The sequence below is a fragment of the Lynx rufus genome, unplaced genomic scaffold (genome assembly GCF_022079265.1).
Source record: "Lynx rufus isolate CCGP_SWC_20201006 ecotype Redwood Valley unplaced genomic scaffold, mLynRuf1.p SCAF_20, whole genome shotgun sequence".
Lineage (NCBI taxonomy): Eukaryota > Metazoa > Chordata > Mammalia > Carnivora > Felidae > Lynx > Lynx rufus.
Window position 1 is genome coordinate 7,976,204 of NW_025814835.1, and position 24,014 is coordinate 8,000,217.

A 24,014-nucleotide genomic window follows, 5' to 3' on the forward strand; every position below is an offset into this window, starting at 1 on the left:
CCCATCACTAAATGGATCTTCTGAGCAGGTACTGCAGAGAGTCTGAGGATCCGGGAGCACCTTTTGAGCTGCTCCCCTCCTCCTCGCAGGAGTCCTGTTTCCCCCTGGCTAATTGGAATAGGTTCTGCCTGACTACTGCTTCATGCTGGGAAGACTATGCCCCACAGTTTAATTAGCTGATAATTCTAATCTACTAATTTAACTAACACTTCTTTTGAGCATTGTGTCCACCTGGCACAACATTTCTGAGACTTAACACAAGGGCGCACGGTTTCCGGGCAGTTTGCCTCCGTTTACTGAACCACTATGGCACCTTCATTATTTGATTTAACTATTCTATTCTTTGGCATTGTGAGGTTTTCAGCCAAACCCACTGATGTGTGCTCATGAACACCAGTTGTCTACAAATCACCTGCTTTTCTGAGGAAGGATCTTATTACTAAAACACAGCTAGTTCCCGCCAAGAAGAGGGCTTAGATTTCTTTGGCCGGCTTGATGCTTTATCAGACTGCCTGTTTGCTCTCTGTAGTCATTGTGCTAAGCCCAAATTTCTTCCTTCTCTTTTTGTTCTGGGAAGGTCCTGCTGCGAATGACTCTCCAGCCTCCCCGGGGACACTGGACCTTGCTATGCCCCGCCCTGCAGCTAGATCCTTCTGTGATATGAGTACAATGGCTCTACTTCCTGTCACCATCTCAGGGGCGTCATTTAAACCCAAGGACATCCAAAAAGTTACAGCCTGCACCTGCCCCCCGCCCTCCATGGCTGTCAGAAGATACTGTACCCTTCCTCTGCTTCTATTCTGGTCGCCCTTGTCCCTCCCTTGGTAAAAGACTCCCACTGGAATCAGTAAAGGCAGGACCGGCAAAGCCAAGGGCGCTACAAGCCATCCCTTTGTTCTGAGGACAGCTAGTTCCAAGAAGCGCTCTCTTAAAAATGGAAACACCCTCGAGGGGAAGTCACCTGAAACGCAAAATACCTCTGTGAAAAGGAGAAGCAGATTCTACTGTAACTAACTCTGTGACCTTGGGCTTGAAGCCATCTTTCTACAAGTCTCAGCTTCCTCATCCCAGAAAGGGGAGCTTGGACTGGACCTATTTCTTCAGTTTCTGCAGGTTGAGAGATTGCTTTGTGAATCTGATGAAAGTCACAGACTTTCTCCCTACAATGGTGCACGTGTGCAAATTAAAAACTATATATAGGACTCTGAGAGGCTCAGTTGTTAATCATTTGACTTTGGCTCAGGTCATGATCTCATGGTTCGTGAGTTCGAGACCCCCATCAGGTGAGCTCGAGCCCCTCTTCAGGTGAACATGAGACACATTTTGGGTGAGCCCTGCTTCTCTCTCTGTCTCTCCCCCCACCCTGTCCCTAGTGGGATTCTCTCTCTCTCTCTCTGCCCCTCGCTCATCTGCGCCCTCTCTCTCTCTCTTTCTCAAAAAACTAAAACAAAAATAGATATGTAAAATTATAAACAAATTAGGATTGACTCACCGTCTGTAGGCCCACAGCTACTGGGTTAAAATAAGAAATAAACAAGCAAACAAACTAAACCATGAACACCGTCTCTAAATTCATTTTGAATTAAAATTTTTTTAATTTATTGTTGAGAGAGAAAGAGAGAGAGACCGAGAGCGAGTGGGAGATGGGCAAAGAGAGAAGGAGATCCAGAATTCGAAGCAAGCTCCAGGCTCTGAGCCTGCTCTGTCAGCACAGAGCTCAGTGTGGGGATCAGACTCACAAACCGTGAGATCATGAACTGAGCTGAAGTCAGATGCTTAACTGACTGAGCCACCCAGGCGCCCCCTCTAAGTTCACTTTGAAGTCTTACATTCTGTGATTCCAACCTCCCCATCCAGGTTCCTGACATGACTTGGATGTCCCCTGCACTGATAGGTCCCTCATGCCTCATTTCTGTGTGATGTTGTCACCTGTTTGTTTTATTTGCTAACTGTAGAAGATCACCTTTGGACGAAATCACGAAACTGTGATGAGACACTACAGGACCCTATCATCAGCCATTTCTTCTCACTTTTCAAATTTATCTGTCTTTTTAAAATTTTATTTTTAAAATGGTGATAAAATATACATTAAAGTTGACCATTTTTAAAAATATGTTTATTATTTTAAGAGGTAAGGGGCAGAGAGAGAGAGAGAGACAGAGACAGAGAGAGAGAGAGAGAGAGAGAGAGAGAGAGAGAGAGAATCCCAAACAGACTCCATGCTCTGTGCAGAGCCGACGTGGGGCTCAATCCCACGAACTGTGAGATCATGACTCGAGTGGAAATCAAGTTAGATGCTTAACCAACTGAGCCATCCAGGCGCCCTTTAAAGCTTACCATCTTACCCATTTTTAAATGTACAGCTCACAGTGACATAGCACGTTTACATTGTCGTGCAGGCGTCGTCACTACCCAGCTCCACAATGTTTTCATCTTCCTCAATTGGAACTCTGGACCCATTCGACGGTAATGTCCTCTTGCCCCCGCCCCTGGCTACCACCATTCTACTTTCTGTCTTTGTAAATCTGACTGTTCCAGGTGGCTCACGTAAGTGGAATCATAGAGTGTTTGTCCTTGTGTCTGTTTTAGTTTCCTTATACTGTCCTCAGGTTTCAGCCATGGTGTGGCGTGTAGAATTTCACTCCCTTATCAAGGATAAATAATATTTCATTGCATCTATCAGCCACATTTTATCTAATTCATCTATCTGTTGATGGGCACTTGGGTTGCTTCTGCATGTTGGGTTTTGAACAACGCTGCAAGGGACAAGTGTGTACAAATGTCTATTTGGGCTCCAGCTTTTTATCTGGGGTATGTGCCCAGAAGCAGGGTTGCTGGATCAAATGGTAATTCAATACTTAATTTTTTGAGGAAAGGCCATACATTTTTTCTACCATTTTATATTCATACCAACGGGCATAAGGGTTCCAATATATATATATATTTTTTTTTTTCTGTGCTTCCCCCCCTTTCTTCTTCTCTTAAATATTTGCTTAGTCTGTAGTGCTGAAGAACATAATTTTGTGGTAGGTTTTAGTAGAAAAAGTGGAACAATTGCTCAGCTTTCTGTTATTTATTACTATTATTAATATTACTGCATTCATGTTCTTGAAATTGGAATGAGTCTTAGAAATAAGCATCAAAAGAAACTTGCCCATTGCCAATTATAAAATAAGTCTCATCACCTATGTACCTACCAGTGCAGCCACACTTTGCAGATTTTATGTATCTATTGGGTTAACTTAATTATTTCCATTGATACGTTTCATGGTGTTGCATGTTAATTGACATTTGGAACGTTAATAAATAAATATCTTCCAAAACATTACACCATGACACAACATTGAGACCCAAAGACAAAAATGTCACAGAAGATTGTTCTATGACAGGCGACGCAATGAAAAACAGGAAAAACTGCTAAATCTGCCGAGTGTTAATAGAACCCCCCCCCCAGCAAATTATAAGATTTGCAGACATAAATGACACTTAAAAAATGTAAAGCCCAAAATGTGGAGACAAATGTAAAGCAGAACAGAATATAAGTTTCTGTCTTTGGATGCATTTATCAGAAAGCAGGTGGGAATGAAAACATCCCCTGTCCCTTAAGATGACACATGTGTTAGAATAGCTGCCCTGATTCCAAAATGGAAGGCACTGGTTGAGGTCCTGCACGTCTGGATTGCCTGTCGATATCTTGACCTTTAGTCAGAGCCAAAGAAATTTCTGTCTTTCTTAAGCCACAGCAAGTTTGGACCCTATTACAGCATCCTAACCAACAGAGACCTACTTCACCCCGCATGAACGACCAGCTTCTCTGTGAACTGGAAACCTAAATTGGAAAGTTTAAGCCGTAACACTAACAAAGGAAAGAAAGGAAAATGTCTTTGGAACTTGAGGGAGAGAAAAGGTTTTAAACAAAATACCAAAGAGTACGATGCATGAGAGAAAAAAAAAAAAAAGAGAGAGAGATTCGACTCCACAAAAATTAAGGATTTTTGTTGAATGAAGGACAAAACACAGAAAAAGTGACAGATGAGAAGGTAAGAAGACTTGTTTAAGATGGAAAAGTAGACCACAGGTCAATATCTACACTATACAAGGAACTCTAGTGAGTCAACAAGAAGGAGGCAATTGTATCCATTTTCTGTATGCTGCTGTATCAGATGACCATGAACTCCCTGGCTTAGAACGACAAAAAATTGTTATTTTACAGTTTTTCCAGATCCAAAGTGTGACAAGGCTATCCCTGGCTAAACTCAAGGTGTCTGCAGGGTTATGCCCTCTCTGCAGCCTCTAGAGGAAAATCCCTTTCTTGCCTTTTCCAGCTTTTGGAGCTAACAGCATTCCCTGGTCATCGTCAAAGCCAGTGATAGCAAATGAATCTCATGCTGCCTGTGACCTCCTTTTTTGTCCCCCCACCCACCTTTAAAGCCATTTATTTGTTTATTATTTATTTATTTAATGTTTATTTTTGAGAGAGACAGCGTGAACCAGGGAGGGGCAGAGAGAGAGGGGGACAGAGGATCCAAAGCGGGCTCCGCGCTGACAGCAGTAAACCCAATGAGGGGCTCGAACTCACAAACTACAAGATCATGATCTGAGCCGAAGTCAGAGACTCAATCAACTGAGCCACCCAAGCACCCCTTATAGTTACACTGGGCCCACTAAGAAAATCTAGGATAATTTCTCTATGTTAAACTCATCTGATTAACAACCTTAATTCCACCTGCAACTTTAATTCTCCTTTGCCATGTAAAGTAAGATACTCATAGGTTCCAGGGAGCAGGATGTGGACATCTTTGGGGGAACTATTATTCTGCTAACTAGGTACACATCAGAACAAAAGACAAAGGATTTGAATTTGCAGAGGGGGAAACACTTAGGATTAACAAATTATGGTCAGAAACTACCAGTACAATGATCTTAAGTGTCATCTGTTCATTCATTTTTTAATCAGAATATTTACTAAGCAGACAACATGGGCACAACTCCTGTGGAAAAGCACATATGGAGAGGTCTTCAAGTGGTCAGCCAAAGGTCCCTGTGAGACCCAGTCTTCCCGAGACCTTCTGAAGTGTCCCAAAATACTGTCAGTAAGAAGTGTATTCATTGTAGAGACCTGCTATGCGAGAAGACGTTCTTTAGAATTCCAAGACTTTTGTCTTCATTTCAGAGTCAACATGACACGGTGTTTAATCTATCTGATTGCCGTGCAAGGTTACCTTCACAAATTAAGAGAGGGCTCAAAGTATTTTTTAAAGAAATTACCAGTGTTAGCCCTAGACTGCCTTTTTGCCTTAACTGATATCCCACTTTCCCTTAGAGATACTTAACTTTAAAATTGAGTCAGCACTGAAAAAAAAAAAAAAATCCACACTATCAAAATGCACTCTGTAGAAGTGACTAGAATCCGTGTTTTATTTACAGATCCAAGATGCATTCAACATGGCTGTCTCACCAGCCAAGGCAGGGCTGAAAGTCAGGGTCATTTTCGGAACTTCAATTAAATAGATTACATTCAGCAGGGGCACAAATGGAGGCCATTATCATTAAAGTTGAGTTGAGAGAGAGGTTGCAAACGTGGGCACCGCCTGAAGATCACAGGAAAATGTGTGTTTGTGCTAGATCTGTAAAGAGTTGGCTTTTATTTCTTTTCCCTGGAAGTTACACTTGCCAGGAATCATGTATCTGACTATAATAATGAGGTTATATGACTTTACATATTGAAAAGATACCTAAACATAATAACAATATTACTTTGAACTTGCACTGGACTCTTCATCCAAGAACTTCTCCATCATTAGCTAATCGAATCTCACGGTGTGGAAATGAAAGTATCTACTTACCTCACTTTACCAAAGGGAGTGTTTCTGAGGGGTTAAGTGACAGTGAACATTTAAATGGAAGGTAGTAGGGAAATGGGGACAGAAATGTCTTGCTGAATAATGTAGATATCTGGGAATGAAACTCAAAGGTTCACATAAGGGCCATTCATCTAATCGAACACTTTAATTTTTTTTTTAATGTTTATTTTTGAGAGAGACAGAGCATGAGCAGGGGAGGTGCAGAGAAAGAGGGAGACACAGAATCGGAAGCAGGCTCCAGGCTCTGAGCTGTCAGCACAGAGTCCAATGCGGGACTCGAACTCACGAACTGTGAGATCATGACCTGACCCGAAGTCAGACGCTCAACCAACTGAACCACCCAGGTGCCCCTAATCGATCACTTTAGAAGGCTACATCTAAATGTCACCAGATACATAGAAAATGCTGCTTTCATAAGTTCTCAGAAAAGGACACTCTTCTAATTCTCCTTACCAAACTATGTTGATGTCTTTACAAATTAAGTTCTTTATAAAATAAATTTTTGTTTTCAACTTAATGTCTTCTTATTGCTTTTATTTTTGTAACACCTTATTGAAACATAATTCACATGCCATGTAATTCAGCAATTTAAGGTGTACATTTCAATGGTTTTTATTTATTCACAGTTACGTGGGACTGTCACCACAGGTAATTTTAGAACATTTTCATTGTCATCATCTCCAAAAGAAACCCCCACCCCTTAGCTGTGGCTACTCCTTTCCCCCAACGACTACTGAATCTAAGTAAACGCTACATCATTCTGCTTCTGTAGATGTGCCTTCCCAGGATATTTCACGTAAGCGAGATCATGTAATATGTGGTCTTTTGTGCTGTCTTCTTTCACTGGGCATAATGTTTCCAAGTTTCATCCATGTGATCGGGTGTATCAGTATTTCATTCCCCCCACCTTTTTTTTTTTTTTTTAGCTATATAATGTTTCATTTTACGGATATGATTTATCCATTCCATCTACCCATGTGTTAGCCACTCATGAATTACAGACATTTTGGTTGCTTCTATCTTTCAGCTCTTGTGAATAAGGCTGTTATGAACATTCATGTACAAGTTTTTGTGAGTACGTGCTTTCATGTTGGGGGCAAGTACCTAGAAGTAGAATTGCTGTTTACCTTTTTGAGGAGCTGTTGACTATTTTCCAAGGTTGCTGCAGCATTATTCATTTCTACAGCAGTATATAAGGGTTCTGATTTCTCCACATCCTCGCCAAAACTTGTTATTTGCTGACTTTTTCCTAAAATTTCAATTAATTTAGAAAAATTTTTTAATGTGTATTTATTTTTGAGAGAGATAAGGACAGAGTGCGAGAAGGGAAGGGCCAGAGAGAGAGAGAGGGAGACACAGAATCTGAAGCAGACTCCAGGCTCTGAGCTGTCAGCACAGAGCCCGTTGTGGTGCTCTAACTCATGGACTGTGAGATCATGACCTGAGCTGAAGTTGGACACCCAACTGACTGAACCACCCAGGCGCCCCTCAATTAATTTTTTTAATTGAGGGGAAATTCACATAACATAAAATTAACATTTTAATTAAACTATACAGTTCAGTAGCATTGAGAATGTTCACAATATTGTGCAACCATCACCCTTATCTAGGTCCAAAACATTGTCATCATCCCCCAAAAGAGGACTTTGTACCCATTTATCGGTCACTGCCCATTCCCCCCTCCCACCATCCTCAGAGGGGATGAATTGTTTCCCAGCCAAATCCACATACTGAAGCTCTCTCAATATGACTATATTTGGAGGGAATACCTTTAAGGAAGTAATTAAGGTTAAACGAGGTCATAAGGTGGAACCCTAACCCCGTAGGACTGCTGTCCTTATAAGAAGAGTAAGAGTCACTGGAGAGGCTCTCCCCCCAGGCACATAAAGAGGAAAATCTGTGAGGGGACACAGCTAGAGGGCAGCCATCTCCAAGCCAGAATGAGAGGTCTCACCAGAAACTAAATTTTCTGGTGTCTTGACCTTGAACTCCTTTATTTATTTCGTCAGACTTCAGGATTTATTTATTTCCTCCCAGTTCATCCAGAACTGTGAGGAAATACAACTCGTTGTCCAAGCCACCCAGCTTGTGGTGTTTTGTTATGGCAGCCTGAGCAAACTCATACCCAGATAAATGGAATCGTATCATAGGTGACCTTTTGTGACGTGGTTCTTTCACCTGATACAATGTTTTCAAAGGTCATCCATGTTGCAGCGTGTATAACTACTTCATTTCGTCTTATGGCTAAATACTATCCAATTGTATATTTGTGTACCCGTTTCCTCCATAGTAGGACATTTGAGTTGTTTCCACCTTGGCTATTGCAAATAGGTCTGTTATGAACACTCGTGTGCAAGTATTTGCTTGAATACTTGTTTTCAGTTCTTTTGGGTATATATCTAGGAGGAGAATTGCTGGGTGGTATGTTAATTCTATGTTTAACTTTTTGAGGGACTGCCAGACTGTTTTCCACAGTGGCCGCATCATTTTAGATTCTCCACAGTGGCATGTGAGGCTTCCAGTTTCTCCATTTCTTTGCCAACAGTGCCATTTCTCCTCTTTTTGATTTTAGCCATCCTAGAGAGTGTGATGGGGTATCTCATTTTGTTTTTTTTTTGATTTGCATTTCCTTGACAACTAATGATGTTCACGATCTTTTCATGTCCTAAATTTTTGCTCGTGTTTTTGCTGTCACGTCTAAGAAACCATTACCTAAATCACACCATGAAGATGTATGCCTATGTTTTTTGTTTTTGTTTTTGTTTTTTTCTTTTTTTCCGGAGAATTTTATCGTTTCAGGGCTTGTATTTAGGACCTTGATCCACTTAGAGTTCATTTTGTAGACGGTATGAGGTATGGATGTAAATTCATTCTTTTGCATGTGGATATCCAGTTGTCCCATTTGTGGAAAAAAACCTAGTTTTTCCTCATTGAATTATTTTGGCACATTGATGGATAGTCGATTGACCAAAATGTGAGTGATTATTTCTGGGCTGTCAATTGTACTGAGCTTTGTAGTAAGTTTTGAAATTGGGAAGCAGAAGTCCTTCGATTTTGTTCTGGCTGGTCTGTTTCCCTTAATTTCCATATGAATATAAGCCAATAATGTCCATATTCTTTCCATGTGGGTAACCATATCACTTTCTACGAGAATGGTGGCTGCATATTGGACAGAAATTGCTTTAAACCTGTAGTTCAGTTTGGGGGAGTATTGCCATTTTAACAATATAAAATCTTCCAATCATTGACACAGGATGTCTTTCTATTTATTTAGGTCTTTTATTTTTTATTTATTTATTTTTTAAAAGTTTATTTATTTATTTTGAGAGAGAGTGCACGAGCAAAGGAGAGGCGGGGGCGGGGGTGGGGTGGGGGGGAGAATCCCAAGCAGGCTCTGCACTGTCAGCACAGAGCCTGATGTGGGGCTTGAACTCACAAACTGTGAGATCATGACCTGAATCGAAATCAAGAGTTGGATGCTCAACTGACCCAGCCACCCAGGTGCCCCATCTATTTATTCAGGTCTTTTAAAATGCTTTTCAATGATACTTTGTAATTTTCCATGTGGATGACTTATATTTGTTTTAAATTTATTCCTAAGCATTTTGTTCTGTTTATTGTTATTGTAATCATTTTCTTAACTTAGTTTTTGGATTATTTGTTGCTTGCATACACAAATAGAACTTTATTTTGTACACTGATTTTGTATTCTGCAAACTTGTTAAGTCTTTCCTTTGCTCTAATAGTTTCTTTGTGGATTCCTTAGAATTTTCTACATGTAAGGTCACGTCACCTGCAAATAGAAATAGATTTACTCTTCCTTTCTAATCTGGATGTCTTTTATTTCTTTTTCTTGCCAATTACTCTGAATAAAACTTCCAGTATAATGTTGAACACAAATGGTGATAGACATCCTCGTCTGCTTCTCCACATCTATAATTAAGACCCCTATTTATTAACGTGTGCAAAGAAAGCAGAGTTCAAATCCATGTGCTTTGCTATTTGAAGTGGAACATGAATATACCTTGCTTCAATTCTCCCAGTTTAAAACGGCATAAAATATTTATTACCTTTCTGTTTTGGTATTGGGAAAGCGAATTAGAATTTGACGATCCCCTTAAAAATTAAATATTATGTAAATTCATAGGACAAAGTTATGGAGCATAATTAGGAAAATTCACAAGTAGGGGATGAAACTTTTAGCCATGCGTCTCTTTCCTTCTTAAAGATCAGAATTATTAATAAATCGTTAATAAAGGATCTTTATTCTTAAGTAAGACAGACTGGGCTCCAGGTGACTTTCTGGAAGACCCACAGAATGTTTGCCTGCCCTGGGCACCATGAATAACTTCCCTACATCTATTGGTTAGAATCCTTTTGTTTATGAATCCTATGGCTTGCTTTTTTTTTTTTTTAATATGTTCCCGTGATAAATAAATTAATAACCCAATTAATGTAAAAGGAGCTTGTGAAAGTATTTCTCTTTTGGGCCAATAGTTTCTTCCCTCTGCAAAATGAGGAAAATTCCCTTTGTTCTGGAAATTGTGCCTGGCAATGGCTGCACAAGTAGCTGTAAGGCCCTGAGCACCTCTGTCTGTAAGGCCTCCTATAATGGGCGGCAAGCCTGCTTCTGAGGCCGGGTGCCGACGAAGGGAGTGACCCCGTGGTTACGCTTGCAGCCATAGTGAGATGCCATGCAACGTTGCATTCGATCCCTAGAAAGACAATTATTTCGGTCCATTCAGGCTACTATAACAAAATACCATAGCTTGAATAGGGATGGCTTATAAGCAACAGAAATTTACTTCTCACAGTTTTAGAGGCTGGAAAGCCCAAGATCAAAGTGCTAACAAGTCTGTTTGATGGGGACCCAGCTTTCTGGTTCAAAGACAAATCTTTTTTCTGCATCTTCACATGGCAGAGAGGGGAAGGACCTTTCTGGGATATCTTATAATTTTTAAAATTCTATTCATTTATTTTGAGAGAGAGAGAGAGAGAGTGAGTGTAAATGGGGGAGGGGCAGAGAGAGAGAGAGGAGGGGAAGAGAATCCCAAGCAGGCTCCATGCTGTCAGCACAGAGCTGATACAGGGCTTGATCCCACACACTGTGAGATCCTGATCTGAGCCAAAATTAAGTGTTGGATGATCAACCGACTGAGCCACCCAGGCGCCCCAATGGGTGCTATTTTTAACCCCAATTTCTACTTGTAGAAGCTGAGGTTTAGGGGTTATAGAGGCATCAGGTTTTTCCCCCCTACCGAAGATTCTTTCTGCCCATTTTCTGTTAATCCCACCTATTTTCTTGGTGGAAATCTGCCCAACTCCTTATAACTCTGTTCCACTTATAATACCCTGCCCTGCAGCTCAGAGTGTGAATAAAGAACCTACAAACGGGCAATCTCATAATGTCGATTCTGATGGGGTTCTCACCATGGATTTTACATCCAGATGTTGGCAGAAAAGCTTTCCCTTTCTTCTAGTGTCGCTATATGGGAAGATGGAAGTCTGGACCATGTTCCCCTCTTTCTCTACATTTTGCCAGTTATACAAAAGAATGAGACAAACACACTCAGAGAAGCAAAGCTAAGATATTGAGAAAAAGAATATTAGTGTCTTTTGAGTCTCTAAGGCCAGATCCTTTTCTAGAGTGAGGTAATAAATAACCGATTTTTGTGTACTTCTTTGAGTAAAAGTTTTGTCATTTGCAATCAGGAAAGTTAATTAGCTCACCCATAATTATGCAATTAAGAAGTTTCCAAAGCTGGTTTTAAACCTATGTCTGGGGGCACCTGGGTGGTTCAGTTGGTTAAGCGTCTGACTCTGTTTCAGCTCAGGTTATGATCTCACTATTCTTGAGTTCAAGCCCTGCGTCAGGCTCTGTGCTGACAGTGTGGAACCTACTTGGGATTCCCTGTCTCCCTCTCTCTCTCTCTGTTTCCCTACCTTGTGCATGTGCATTCTCTTTCTCTCTCTCTCTCTCTCTCTCAAAATAAAATAAATAAACTTCAAACCTATGTTTGGTTCCAAGGTTTGTGCTCTACATAATACTTTGTTTTAATACCCTGTTTAGCTTATATGAATATGAGGCAGATATTTTAATTTAAATGTTTATTTTTGAGAGAGAGCATGAGTAGGGGAGGGACAGAGGTGGGGGTGGGGGACAGAGGATCTGAAGCGGGCCCATGCTGACAGCAGCAAACCGGGTGAGGGGCTTGAACTCATGCACCTTGAGATCATGACCTGAACTGAAGTCAGATGCTCAGCAGACCGAGGCACCCAAGCACCCCCAGATGTTTTAATGTAGTCAGGTAAGAGAAATAAAAGGTAGGAAATGCATATGATCGCAACGGACAGACCCACTGTACATAACCCAAGTATTAGAATTCATGTTCACATTGTGAGGAAAAACAAAAGTGCACAACTTTTCCAAGAATAAAAAAAAAGCATTTCTTTTTCTCCTAGCACAAATCACCACAAATAGTATCATGAGCTTTTTTTTTTTTTTTAATTTTTTCAACGTTTATTTATTTTTGGGACAGAGAGAGACAGAGCATGAACGGGGGAGGGGCAGGGAGAGAGGGAGACACAGAATCAGAAACAGGCTCCAGGCTCTGAGCCATCAGCCCAGAGCCTGACGCGGGGCTCGAACTCATGGACCGCGAGACTGTGACCTGGCTGAAGTCGGACGCTTAACCGACTGCGCCACCCAGGCGCCCCAAGAGCTCTTAGGAGAGTAACTGAATATTTCCTGTGACCTAGGGTCGAAGCCAAATGATCGAAGCCAAATGATCGGGTAAAGCAGACTGAGGCCATGCCTGCTAGTGATGTATGGGTATGGGTAAAAGGTTGAAGAATGGTTGAGAGTTAAGTGGACCCATGCGCTTCTGGGTCCATGTTTTTTTTCCATTGTGTTGCATAGCTTGTGATGATAAGCAGATTCCAACATACAAGGTCTCTACTCTTCATCGCTTTCCTGACCCATATATACATTGCCAGCTGGATGACTACCATTTATCATCCGGTAAAATGCCACACGTTTTTATTATAAGTTAGGATTTAAATAAATGTAACAAACACGGTTGTTAGCACAAGTAGAGAATTACAAATAGCCATACATACAGTTCTCCATACATCCACACAGGCATATATGGTTCATTTTTTCAAGTACTCAGGCATTGTGCAGAAAATTTACATCGATGTTCAAAATTATAAAAGCCCAAGTTGCTGATTGAGATAGAGTAATAGTAAAAATTAATAACTAAAGTGTATGCAGGAGAGACCTGATTAAAACCTCCTTCTAAATAGATCTTGGGTGAGATTGAAAGTATGAAAATAGCAGTTTCAGAATGGTCAGGAATAACCATAGTTAGAACATTATAAATCTAAATTCATGATATATGATTAAAACTTTTCTTAGATGTAGATTCATGGAATTATCTGCAGCTAAATAAGAAAGAATGAAAACAAAGCAATAAAACCTTTGGTTCAAGAAGTTAGAAAAGGAGGGGCGCCTGGGTGGCTCAGTCGGTTAAGTGGCCGACTTCGGCTCAGGTCATGATCTCACGGTCCGTGAGTTCTAGCCCCACGTCGGGCTCTGTGCTGACAGCTCAGAGCCTGGAGCCTGTTTCAGATTCTGTGTCTCCCTCTCTCTGACCCTCCCCTGTTCATGCTCTGTCTCTCTCTGTCTCAAAAATAAATAAATAAACGTTAAAAAAAAATTAAAAAAAAAAAGAAGTTAGAAAAGGAGCCAGAAAACAAACCTAAGAGAGGAATGAGAAAGCAAGTGATGATAAATAAAAGTACAGTAAATACCTTAGAATCTGGGTATTCTCTTTAACAGAATTCATACATTGAAGATTGATTCTTCGAGGAAAAATTGGCAAACCAGTACTTAGTCTAATAGAAAAATGACACATAATTGCTTTGAATGTAATAAGCAGGACTTAATGACTTTTGTCTAATTATAAAAACAATATACACTCAACAATAACAATAAAAATTAGAAAATAAAAGCAACATAAACAAAACCACTTTTGATGGCTGGTAACTAGGCATACTGTGGTTGATCATCTTGCAGTGTATACAAATATCAAATCATGTTGTACACCTGAAACTGATATAATGTTATGTGTTCATTATATCTCATTTTAAAAAAGACCATTTTATAGTTTTATCCCCCCTTTTAACTTGAAACATGCTTGTTTTACATTATAGTTTACCCCTGAACAACACAGGCCTTTGGGGCAGTGACTCCCGGTCAGTCAAAAATCCACATATAATTTTTGATTCCCCAAAACTTAACTACCGATTGTCTAGTGTAGACATGAAGCCTTTCCCATAATAGTTGATTAGCACATATTTTGTAGGTTATACTTAGTATACACTGTATTCTTATAACATAGCAAGCCACAGAAAAGAAAACTTTAAGAAAATCACGAGGAAGAGAAAATACATCTAGAGTACCGTATTGTATTTATTGAAAAAAATCTGTGGGTAAGTGGACCTGTGCAATTCCAACCCATGTTGATCAAGAGTCAACTGTAATTTATTTTTCTCCCACAGTATTATCACTGACCCTTCCCCACTGACATCCTCAGTTTCTCATCATCTAAGACTTTTCATCTTAGAAATATCTTTCTAAAGTTATTTCCATTATTCTTCTGTACTGTCATATGTATTTTGCTTTGATACTTCAAATCCACAAATCCAAGCTTTCATGTTTGGATAACTACAGAAACTTCTCAGCTGGTAAAATTGTTTCCACTTTTTGGTCCCTTTGGCACAGTACCCATCAAAAGCTCTTACCCTAGGGTTGAAGAATGTAGCCACTGTCACCATTTCGGCCAGGGAGGCTCAGGTATGGGCTAGTGGGGCATCGGTTAAATATCCACACCTCTTTTTCCTCCCACTCTCCAATTTCCTATCGCCGTCTCCCATTCCCCACAGACACCTGGAAGCCAGAGGGACAAATGGAGAACTAGCATGCTAGTCACCTCCCCGTCGACCTCCCAGAGGTAATTTGGCCGCCTAGAATTTCTCTCTTTCCCTGACCTTGACGGACTCATTCTGAATCCTTGCCTTTGCTTGAACTGTTTTCTCTGGCAGGAATTCCCTTACCCCATTTCTTTGCCTGGCATACAAATTCCTACTTATTCTTCCAGATCCGGGTCTAACATCACCACTCTCTAACCTACCTATACACCTTGCAGGGGCAGCAAGGTCCTAAGAATGTCACAGGGAAAATTTAGGTCAGGCTCTCAATCTGCCACTTAAATAGTTGATGTGACTGTGGATGAAGAACTCCTATGAATTTAAGTTCATTTTTTTGCAAAATAGGAATGGGTATATGTACCTTGACATCCCTCTCCTAGGGAAATTGAAAACATTGGTGAGAGAAATGTTCTCTAAAATGCAAATCTCTTTACAAATTTAATCTTGTTGCTGCTCTTACCATTGCTTAGAATTTTTTTTTTTTCTTTTTTCTTTTCCTATTTGTTCAGACCAATCACAGTGCCATGCCAGCTTTGGCGACATTCAAATATTAATTCCCACCCTTACCCCGCCCCTCCCCATTTTTTTTTTTTTTTCCTTCTACAGTCCTCTTTTTTCCCTCTTCTGTTCAGTTATGTCCTCCCTGTCCCTCCTCAGGTGTTTATACAGAACTTAGGTGTCCAAGGACACTGCTTGCTTTGCAGGTACATTTTACAGTTAAAGAGGATACGTGAATTTAGTTACCAACGGCGGGGCGGGGGGTGGGGGGGGGGCGTTGGTGGACGTGCGGGAATCCAAACTCTGTATTGTAAATTGTAAGACTCCGGGAGCCAAGAATTCAGGTTGGCAGAGCCAGGGCGAGTTTGCAGGGCCTGGTTGGGCTTTGCCAGACCCGTGCCTCCCGCGCCGGAGCCCGCGCTGGGACGCCGGAACCCTCGGCGGGTGGGTGCAGCGGCGGGTCCGGAATTCCGGGAGCGGAGCACAAAGGGGCGCAGACCACAACTCCCGACGTGCACGGCGGCCAAGGCGGGTTCTACTCCCTGTTTGTCTCCTCATTCTTTCCGGTTCTTACGACAGAGACTGCTGTCTAGGAGCCGCGTAGTAGTAATTACATAGAGACTTTAAGCTTCTGTGGGGGCGCGGGGCCCAGCAGCCGCTCCCTGGATGCTTCCTATTTGTCCCGTGGTTGTCTCCGGCCTTGCGGAACCCGCAGCCCGACCGGCCGGGTTTCCATGGGGACACTGATTGTACACGGACGTTGTGGCGCGGCAGTTTAATTCTCCGGCGGCGGCTGATTGAGCGGGACGAGATGGTCTTGACGGGGCTCATCAGGAAACTCGGTAACCGTCTGAGTTGCCCCTCGCCCGCGTCGCCGTCCTGTCGTGGCCACTTGCTGAGGCTGGTTGTGTGACGTTTTGGAGGCCGGGCCACCCTGAGACGGCTCCCTTTCGTCCTGGCCTCGCCAGGGCAGCCCCCGGGGATCCATCTCGGACTGAGTAAACCCAGCGATTCGCGTCCCGAGGGCACCCGAGGCCCGCCTGTTACAAACAAAACAAAAACAAAAACAAAAAAACTGGTTTATTTCCTTCTTGACCCTGCCCCCGCCCCCAGCATCAACTAAGTTTTAGGGTGAATTCCGGGGGCGGGGGGGCGTCTGTTCGGAGCTGGGAAATAGCTTTGTGCTGTCCTTTGACAGGTCATCAGCTGGCCGAGATCAGGGAACGCGCCCTCAAGAATATCCTCTGCAAGGTTGAGCACAACTTACTCTGCTGTGAAGATCTAGTTCAGGAGAGGCTGCTTTTTCAACGTTTGCTGGAATGGTTCAATTTCCCGTCTGTTCCAATGAAAGAAGAGGTTCTCAGCCTGTTGAGCAGATTGGTTAAGGTAGGATCATTTTGAAATAAAATCAGACGAGTGAGTGTTGCTTAATTTGTAGCATTTTTTTTTTTTTTTGTAACAACCAGAGATGGTCGTCTGGGTGTATCACGCTCAGCTTCCTTTTATGTGTAATGTTGAGTCTCCCATTGTATCTGTTGTGCTCCGGAATAATAGAACTTCTGGGTTCTGGTGTGTTCTGAATTTTGGAATCATCTTTGGAAGTTGCCATTTGTTATTCTGGTTTTCCTTGTGTTCTGTCATTTACATGTTAAAGATTAGATGTGTCTGAAAGAGAATATGTTTAAAGTTAATGTTACCGCGGTTAATGAATACCTCAAGTATCTGAAATTGCGTTTTCCATATCTGATTTTCAGATTTTATGTTCCTCAGCCTGTCTTTTTTTGAAAACTATTTTTTATTAATTTTTTTTTTTAGTGTTTACTTATTTTTGAGACAAAGGGACAGCGCAGGTTGGGGAGGGGCAGACGGAGAGGGAGACACAGAATGCGAAGCAGGCTCCAGGCTGTGAGCTGTCAGCACAGAGCCCGACTGGGGCTCAGACTCACAGACCATGAGATCATGACTTGAGCCGAAGGCCGAAGTCGGACACTTAACTGACTGAACCACCCAGGCGCCCCTCAGCCTGTCTTGAGAGCAGTTGTCAGGGTCAGATGTCAAAGGGCAAGTCTAACCTTTTGAAACTGTAAGTCAGTGTGCAGTCATAGGACATTATTACTTTGGCATCTTTTGATGGTTGGAGGTAGGAGAGGATGGGGTGGGAGTCAGTTGAGAGAGGTAATCCATTTAATAAATAAAAGTAGGAGTTCGCAGTGTGCATTTCTAGTGTCAGTGTCTGGGCTTTTCTTTCGTAAGTGTCATCGCATGGTTTACGTATGTCTCTATAAATCTGTGTCCTACTCATGGAAGTTCTTTACTTTTGGGTACATCAATGCAAGGTTTATTTTTTGCAAAAGGAACATCTAGCATACTAAAAGTAATTTCCTGGTTTAGTTGCTGTCAGATAAAGTGTAGAAGTTTTGACACATGTGATTCTTCTTATTTCAGTATCCCCCAGCAGTCAAGCATTTGGTTGACCTTGGTGCAGTTGAATTCTTATCTAAACTTCGTTCTAATGTGGAGCCGAATCTGCAGGGTGAAATTGATGGCATTCTGGACGGACTTTTTATTCTTCCTTCAGATGATCCTGCCCTATACTCTGCATCTTACCAAACCAAACAAACTGGTAACTCTTTGGAATCAATCTGGATGCATTCTGCTAAAATAGAAATATATTGGTTCTTGTGGTTAATTCTAAGGAAAGGGATCTTAGGTTAAAAAAAAAAACAACCCTTCCCTCCTCAACTTATTTTTATTGCATTAATTTACATGAGTTTGACCTTTTCCCCTCCTCTGCTGTTATTCAGAGGAGAATGCATTTGTATTTATTGCTTATTTTGGTCAAGGGGCCTAAAACTTGCCAGTGATTTTTTTTTTTTTTTTTTTGTGGGACAGATTATTTCTTCAACAATAACAACGTTTTCGCTGAGCCCTCATTACCATGTGCCAGACATTGTTCTGAATGTTTTATACTTGCATTCTTGGATTGCGTTCCTCACATAGGGGTAGGATGATATCTGTCCTAGCTCATGGTTTTGTTATGGGGTCTCCAGTTAAGATGAGCTATACATAGTACACTGTTAAAATCAGAGTCAGACAGACATGAATGTAAGTCCCACTTCTTCCAGTAGTTTTGTGACCTTGGCTATAGTACTTAATCCCGCTAGGTTTTAGTTTTCTCATCCAAAAATTGGGACAATAAGAAAGAATACCGTATCGAATTGTCGTGAGGATTAAATGAGACAGTGCTGTAAAGTGCTTGGCATAGGGCCTGGCATGTACTAAGCACAGAATTGTTGGTTGCTCTTGTGATTTAATTCCCAGTACAGTGCCTTGTACCTGGAAAGCAGTTAAATTGATTTGAAGGAAAAAAAAATGCTCCTGAGATTTATGTGATTGAGTAGTAAAAGTATTTAAAAATGTGTTTTTGCTTGCTTAATCTGTTAGATCATATTTTTCTCTGTATCTGTGCTGTGTCGCTACTGCTGAGGTCGTCGGTGCTGCTGTTAACAAGAAAATAATAGGAGCCTCCGTTTACTGGGTTCTTGTGTGGTTGCGATTTTTAACAGTGAAAATTTCTGCCTAAGCCAAAACCAATAAAGTAGAATCTTAAACCATGTATTTTCAACCTAGTTCCCCGCAGGGGAGATCAGATGTATGGTCTAGGGCTAATTTTTTGTTATCTGTATTAAGATTAGGAAATACTGGCATGAAAACTTCAAGCACAATTACAAAATTAGTTTTAGTCTTTTCCTTATTCCCATTCTCATTACAACTGTATTGCTGCATGTGCAATCACATGTGACAGAGGATTGATCGTCAAAGATGTTGAATGAGTGCTTGACTCCTTTATTTTTGACGACTTTTTCTTTAAAGATATTAATGAAAGTTGAAGTGGTCAGGAACTACATAATTGGAGGAAGAGAGAGGAGGGGGATGGACTAAGAAGCAGAGATGAGCCCTTGAATAAATACTTTGTAACAGATTCTTTATGTACATTGTGCATGTTTTCATCTAACCAGTAGTATTTGCTGAACCACAAAAGAGGGGAACACCCTCCCCTCAATTCAAAACCGACTCAACATTTACATTTTTTTCCTCTATAGGAAGACTATTCAGAGGATAAAAAACCCTGTTATTTTTCCAGTTTTTAAAATGATTAAAAAACTTAAGAGAAAACACTAATATTTGAAAAGAGTAAGTTTAGCTTTTAGCAAATAAGGAATCAATAATACAGTAATATATATATTTTTTTACCAGAATTGCCACAACAACCTGAAATCTTAATAGGATATTTTCCTCAAGACAAAAGTAATTTCCAGCAGACGGAAGTGTCTCCACGACCAATGGGTGTGTATATGTAGAGGGATAGATCCTGTTGACTTGGTAAATCAGAAATTAATGTACTTTTCCTAATGTTGTGGTCAAGCTTGAATGTTTCAGTTTCCTCAAATTAGGATGTAGTGTCTAAGTGGTGAAATTTTACATTATTCTAATTGCATTTGAGCAGCTGTATTTAGGTGGGTGGTGATGGTGGCAGAAATACTCAGTGCTTACTGAACACAAATTCTTTGTTGGGAACTGTGCCGCGCGCTGTGTATGCGTCCTGTTTATTCTCCAGCTCACCAAGTGGTACTGTTCATCCAGTTACTCAAGCCAAAGACTCAGGATCGTTTTGGTTTCTTCATTTGTCTTTATCCCAGCGACCAGCTGATAGAAGAAGAGCTCTGATTTAGAGTCTCTCTCTCCCTGGAATCTCATCCAGGTCTTTAGATGTCTGGCGGGGTCTCTGCTCACGTGTCGCCTTCTCAGAGAGGCCTTCCTGAGGACCCAAGTGATCACTTTCTACCTATGTTTAGTTTTCTAACAAAGATCGTCTGAAATCACATACTAATTTACCTCTTCTTTGTCTTCCTTGTTATAAGCTTGATGATAGCTTTGAACATTGCTTATCCCCAGTGTGCAAAACTATGCCAAAAGCATAGTAGGTGCTCAGTATCTATTCTCTGAGTGAACGAATGAATCTTCAGCAGGTCCCGGGGAAATTGATATTGGTAATATCCCCATTTTAATGATGAAGGCACTGAGGCTTGGAAAGGATAAAACCTTTGTTCCAGTTGATGCACTTAGGGAGTAATTAAGTGAGCACGTACCTGACATTTTATTGCCTGCATAGTTGAAAAGAAAACGTTGTGTCCAAGGGTGTATCTGTTCATGTCAAGTATTTCATTTAACTCAGTTTGGAAGCCGTCTGTTATTAAAAGCCTTTCATAGAAACTCTGGTTGAATAACAGCATAAGAAGGAACTGAAAACTTGTTTAGCTGTTAAAATACTCTACCTTTTCTTTCTGTGAAAGTTTTGTTAGGCTTGTGAGGGAGCTTTGGTTTTGAGATGGTAGTTTCTTTGTGTTTGTGATTTAGAGGCTTCACTGAGTGACGGGGAGAGACATCTGAAGGGAGAGAGTGTGTCCAGGGCTGAGAAGGTGGGACCTTGAGTGCAGCTGCTAAAAACGTTAGGGACCATTGAGATGGTAAAATGCTATGTGAGTTGCAGTTTGTGGGTTAATGATAGGGGCTTATTTTGGACCCATTTTTTGTGTGCAGTAGAGGTCTGTCCTTCCCTCCACCCCCCTCTTACTTTTCTGTGAAAAAGTAAACCCTGCTTGTGTGTTGGCACTTTTGAAAGAAGCAACTGTGCTATATTTGGGAATTTAATAATACTGTTATCTAAATTCAGTGATTCCGTGCTCTTTTCAGAGCATTTGGCAGAAAGACTGTTTGCCACTTGGAAGGGTTTCTGTAGATACTGCATACTGTTTCTCAGCTTTGCCACCTTAATTTGTACAATATAAGATTTGTTTAAAACATAATTTGAATGGGGTAGTTTAAAATTGTGTTGGTTTCTCAGATTTCTTTTAATCTGGTTTGAGTGCTGATATTTGATCTTCAACCTTACGGTCTTTAAGTCGTCTTCAAAGAGGCTTAAACATCTAACACCATGAAGGATATTTGAACATGCCTAATTTTTAAATATACTATATGATTATGTCTATTTCATTTTTAAGTTCTACAATTAAAGGCCTGCAAATGCCAGTTCCTTTCATGTTAAATTTAAGCTTTGTGTTTTGGTTAGCCACAGGGCACAATAGAAAATGTAATTCAAGTTCTAAATGTCATTCAGTATTGGTTTGTATTTAATGCTCTTCTAATAACAATAATGTATGGGTTTTGTGTAAAATATGAAAACAGCTCTGTTATTTATCCTGTTAGGGAACAAATTTGCAGCTGACCTTGTTTAGTATATTTTAGGTTACTGTAAGATGTAACTTTGAAGACTTGTTTTAAGGGTAAAGCCTTGCTCTTAACATTGGGAGTCTATCAACTTGTCTTTGATCCCTTAAATTTTGCTGTTCCATTAACAGTAAATCAGACTGTGAAGTGTTTGAAGTTTTCTACATTTCCCTGGCTCCCCCTGACTACAACAGATAGACATGTTCTCTCTTCTAACGAAAGGTACGGTGCCTGGCATTGTTAGGCATTTTGGTTCATTGATAGCCATTACATCTGGTTGTTATTATCATACATTTTCACCAGGAAAAAAGATACTAAGTGTCTGTGAAAGGCAGTACTGGGAGTATATGAATGATTTTCACTGTTTCAGAGAGCAATTTAGAAAATTCCTATTTGCTGTTATCAGGCTACACATCTAGTTGTTTTTGTTTGTTTGTTTGTTTGTTTGTTTGTTTCATGATTGGAGTCATGTATACTTCCTGGTGACATATGAGTCATCTCTTATTGGCCAGATTGATTGGCCAAAGCTTATGCCCTTGGTTAATAAAAATGGAAAAAATTAAGCATAAATGCAGTCTTTTTTAGTGGACAGTATGTTCAGTGGGCAGTAGAAAGACCAATGTGCTAGAATTAGGATGAGATAAGCAGCTACAGGCTGTTAAATGCTTTTTGATGCTGGCACTCCCAAGGCATCAGTAAATTCTCTTGGAATAACATATTGAAGAGGTAGGGTACACGTAGGAAAGGGGCAGGGGGTCTGAGTTGGGCCCCCAGGAAGAGACACAGTTTCTAGTACACCCCTTTGGGTGGTGGATGGTGGGCTGGAGCTGGGCTGAGAGGGGGCGTGTGGATTCTGCTATATCCCTAGGGGGTCACATATTGTCTGAGAAGGTGAGGGGTGTCCTCTGTTTGTGGTAGGAGGGGAATCCCAGCTTGACTCACCAGCTTGGGGAAGAGCAGTAATAAATCTAATTTCTAGAATTTAACTCTACATTTCCTGTTATTTTTTCTGTGTTACTTCCTAATTCGTTTAGTGAATTTCATTGCATTCTGTGCCCTTTGACTTCATTGATCTCATTTATAGCATTGTGATTGTCTTGGCATACCGTGGTGGATACTGTGTAGTGCCTGTTGTCAAGGAGGCTCTAGTGGGGGTTAGAAAGTCAACAGGCAATTGCTATTGCACCGAATATAGGCATATGGAAGAAGGACCTATCCTAGAGTTCTTGATTACGGAGTAGATCTAGGAAGGCTGCCCAGGGAAGTGAAGTCTCAATTGAGACCTGAAGGACTGTTAGTAGAGTCATTACGCTACTAGGTTACTTGGAATCTGGTACAGATAAGCTCTTTTTAAAAATAAATAATGCTATCTTTTTGTAGCTCTTTAAGAAGTAGTAACCACACTTTAATCTGGAATACCTGTGAACTATTGAAGGATGTTATTATGCAAGATTTTCCTGCTGAAATTTTTCTTCAAAGGCCAAAAATTGTTCAGGTACGAATCCTCTGTAATTGTTGTAGATTTTGAAATAGAGAACTTTTTTACAATGAAACAGATTTTGCAAAGTAGGAGTCCTTGGGAAGGAGTGTGCACTATTATATTTATAAAATGAAGTGTTTGGTTACTGAAACCACTTGTGCTCTTCTTTGGGTAGTGGTAGTTCTTTTGATCAGAGGTGGTCTCTTTTGACGCACACGAGTCCAGTTTGACCACCTTGAATTTACCTTTTATGGGTTGCATAAGGGGAGAATAGACTTTGGAAATTGAGGTTGGACAGCAGTAACCATTCTTCATCTAAGAATAGCATTGTTTTTTGAATATGTAGGATGTCTAAGGCACAGGGCTGGATGCCGGGGAAATAGGGCAATGAGCAATTCAGATAGATTCTGTGGTTTATATGGTAGAGCTTGGGATGTGGGGTCTAGGGTTGTGGCCTATCTGCAGCGGCTAGTGATGCCTCAGCACCCTCGCTCCGTAATCACAGGGCCAAATGGAGGCCCCTGAATGGTAAGTATGAAGACACAGTGTGACAATGGCAGTTGTCAGAAGGCAGCAGAGGAGAGGAAAGCTGTTAGCTGCCAAAATGTGGCAAGATGATTTAGCTGTTTGAGATGCTGAAGGCTTGCTGTTATTTTTAAAAACTACTTTGTAACTCACGTCCTGAATGGGGAGTAATTCATGTTCTCCCAGAATAGGTACTCAACCTACACACTTTAGATGTAACAAATGCGCACTCTTTTTAAATTTTATTGTCTCTCTTTGTCCCATTGCTAAGTCATTTTTGCCTATTTCCGTTTCTTATGTCTTACAAATATTTTACAAGTTATTTTCTTTCCTTTGGTTGTTCATTTAACCTTACTTAAACTCCACAC

At 40.9% G+C, this 24,014-nt stretch overlaps 1 protein-coding gene across 1 annotated transcript in view; it reads left to right on the forward strand.

Annotated features, from left to right (window-relative positions):
• The first annotated feature begins 16,045 nt into the window (after positions 1 to 16,045).
• Positions 16,046 to 24,014, forward strand: part of RTTN (rotatin) — a 169,158-nt gene continuing 161,189 nt past the window's right edge. Inside the window, exons 1-6 of the mRNA XM_047086363.1 lie at positions 16,046 to 16,195; positions 16,552 to 16,739; positions 17,799 to 17,976; positions 19,611 to 19,700; positions 21,773 to 21,863; positions 23,022 to 23,136. Coding sequence (XP_046942319.1) covers positions 16,165 to 16,195; positions 16,552 to 16,739; positions 17,799 to 17,976; positions 19,611 to 19,700; positions 21,773 to 21,863; positions 23,022 to 23,136 — 693 coding nt within the window. The 5' untranslated portion in view covers positions 16,046 to 16,164. The remainder of the gene's footprint in view (positions 16,196 to 16,551; positions 16,740 to 17,798; positions 17,977 to 19,610; positions 19,701 to 21,772; positions 21,864 to 23,021; positions 23,137 to 24,014) is intronic.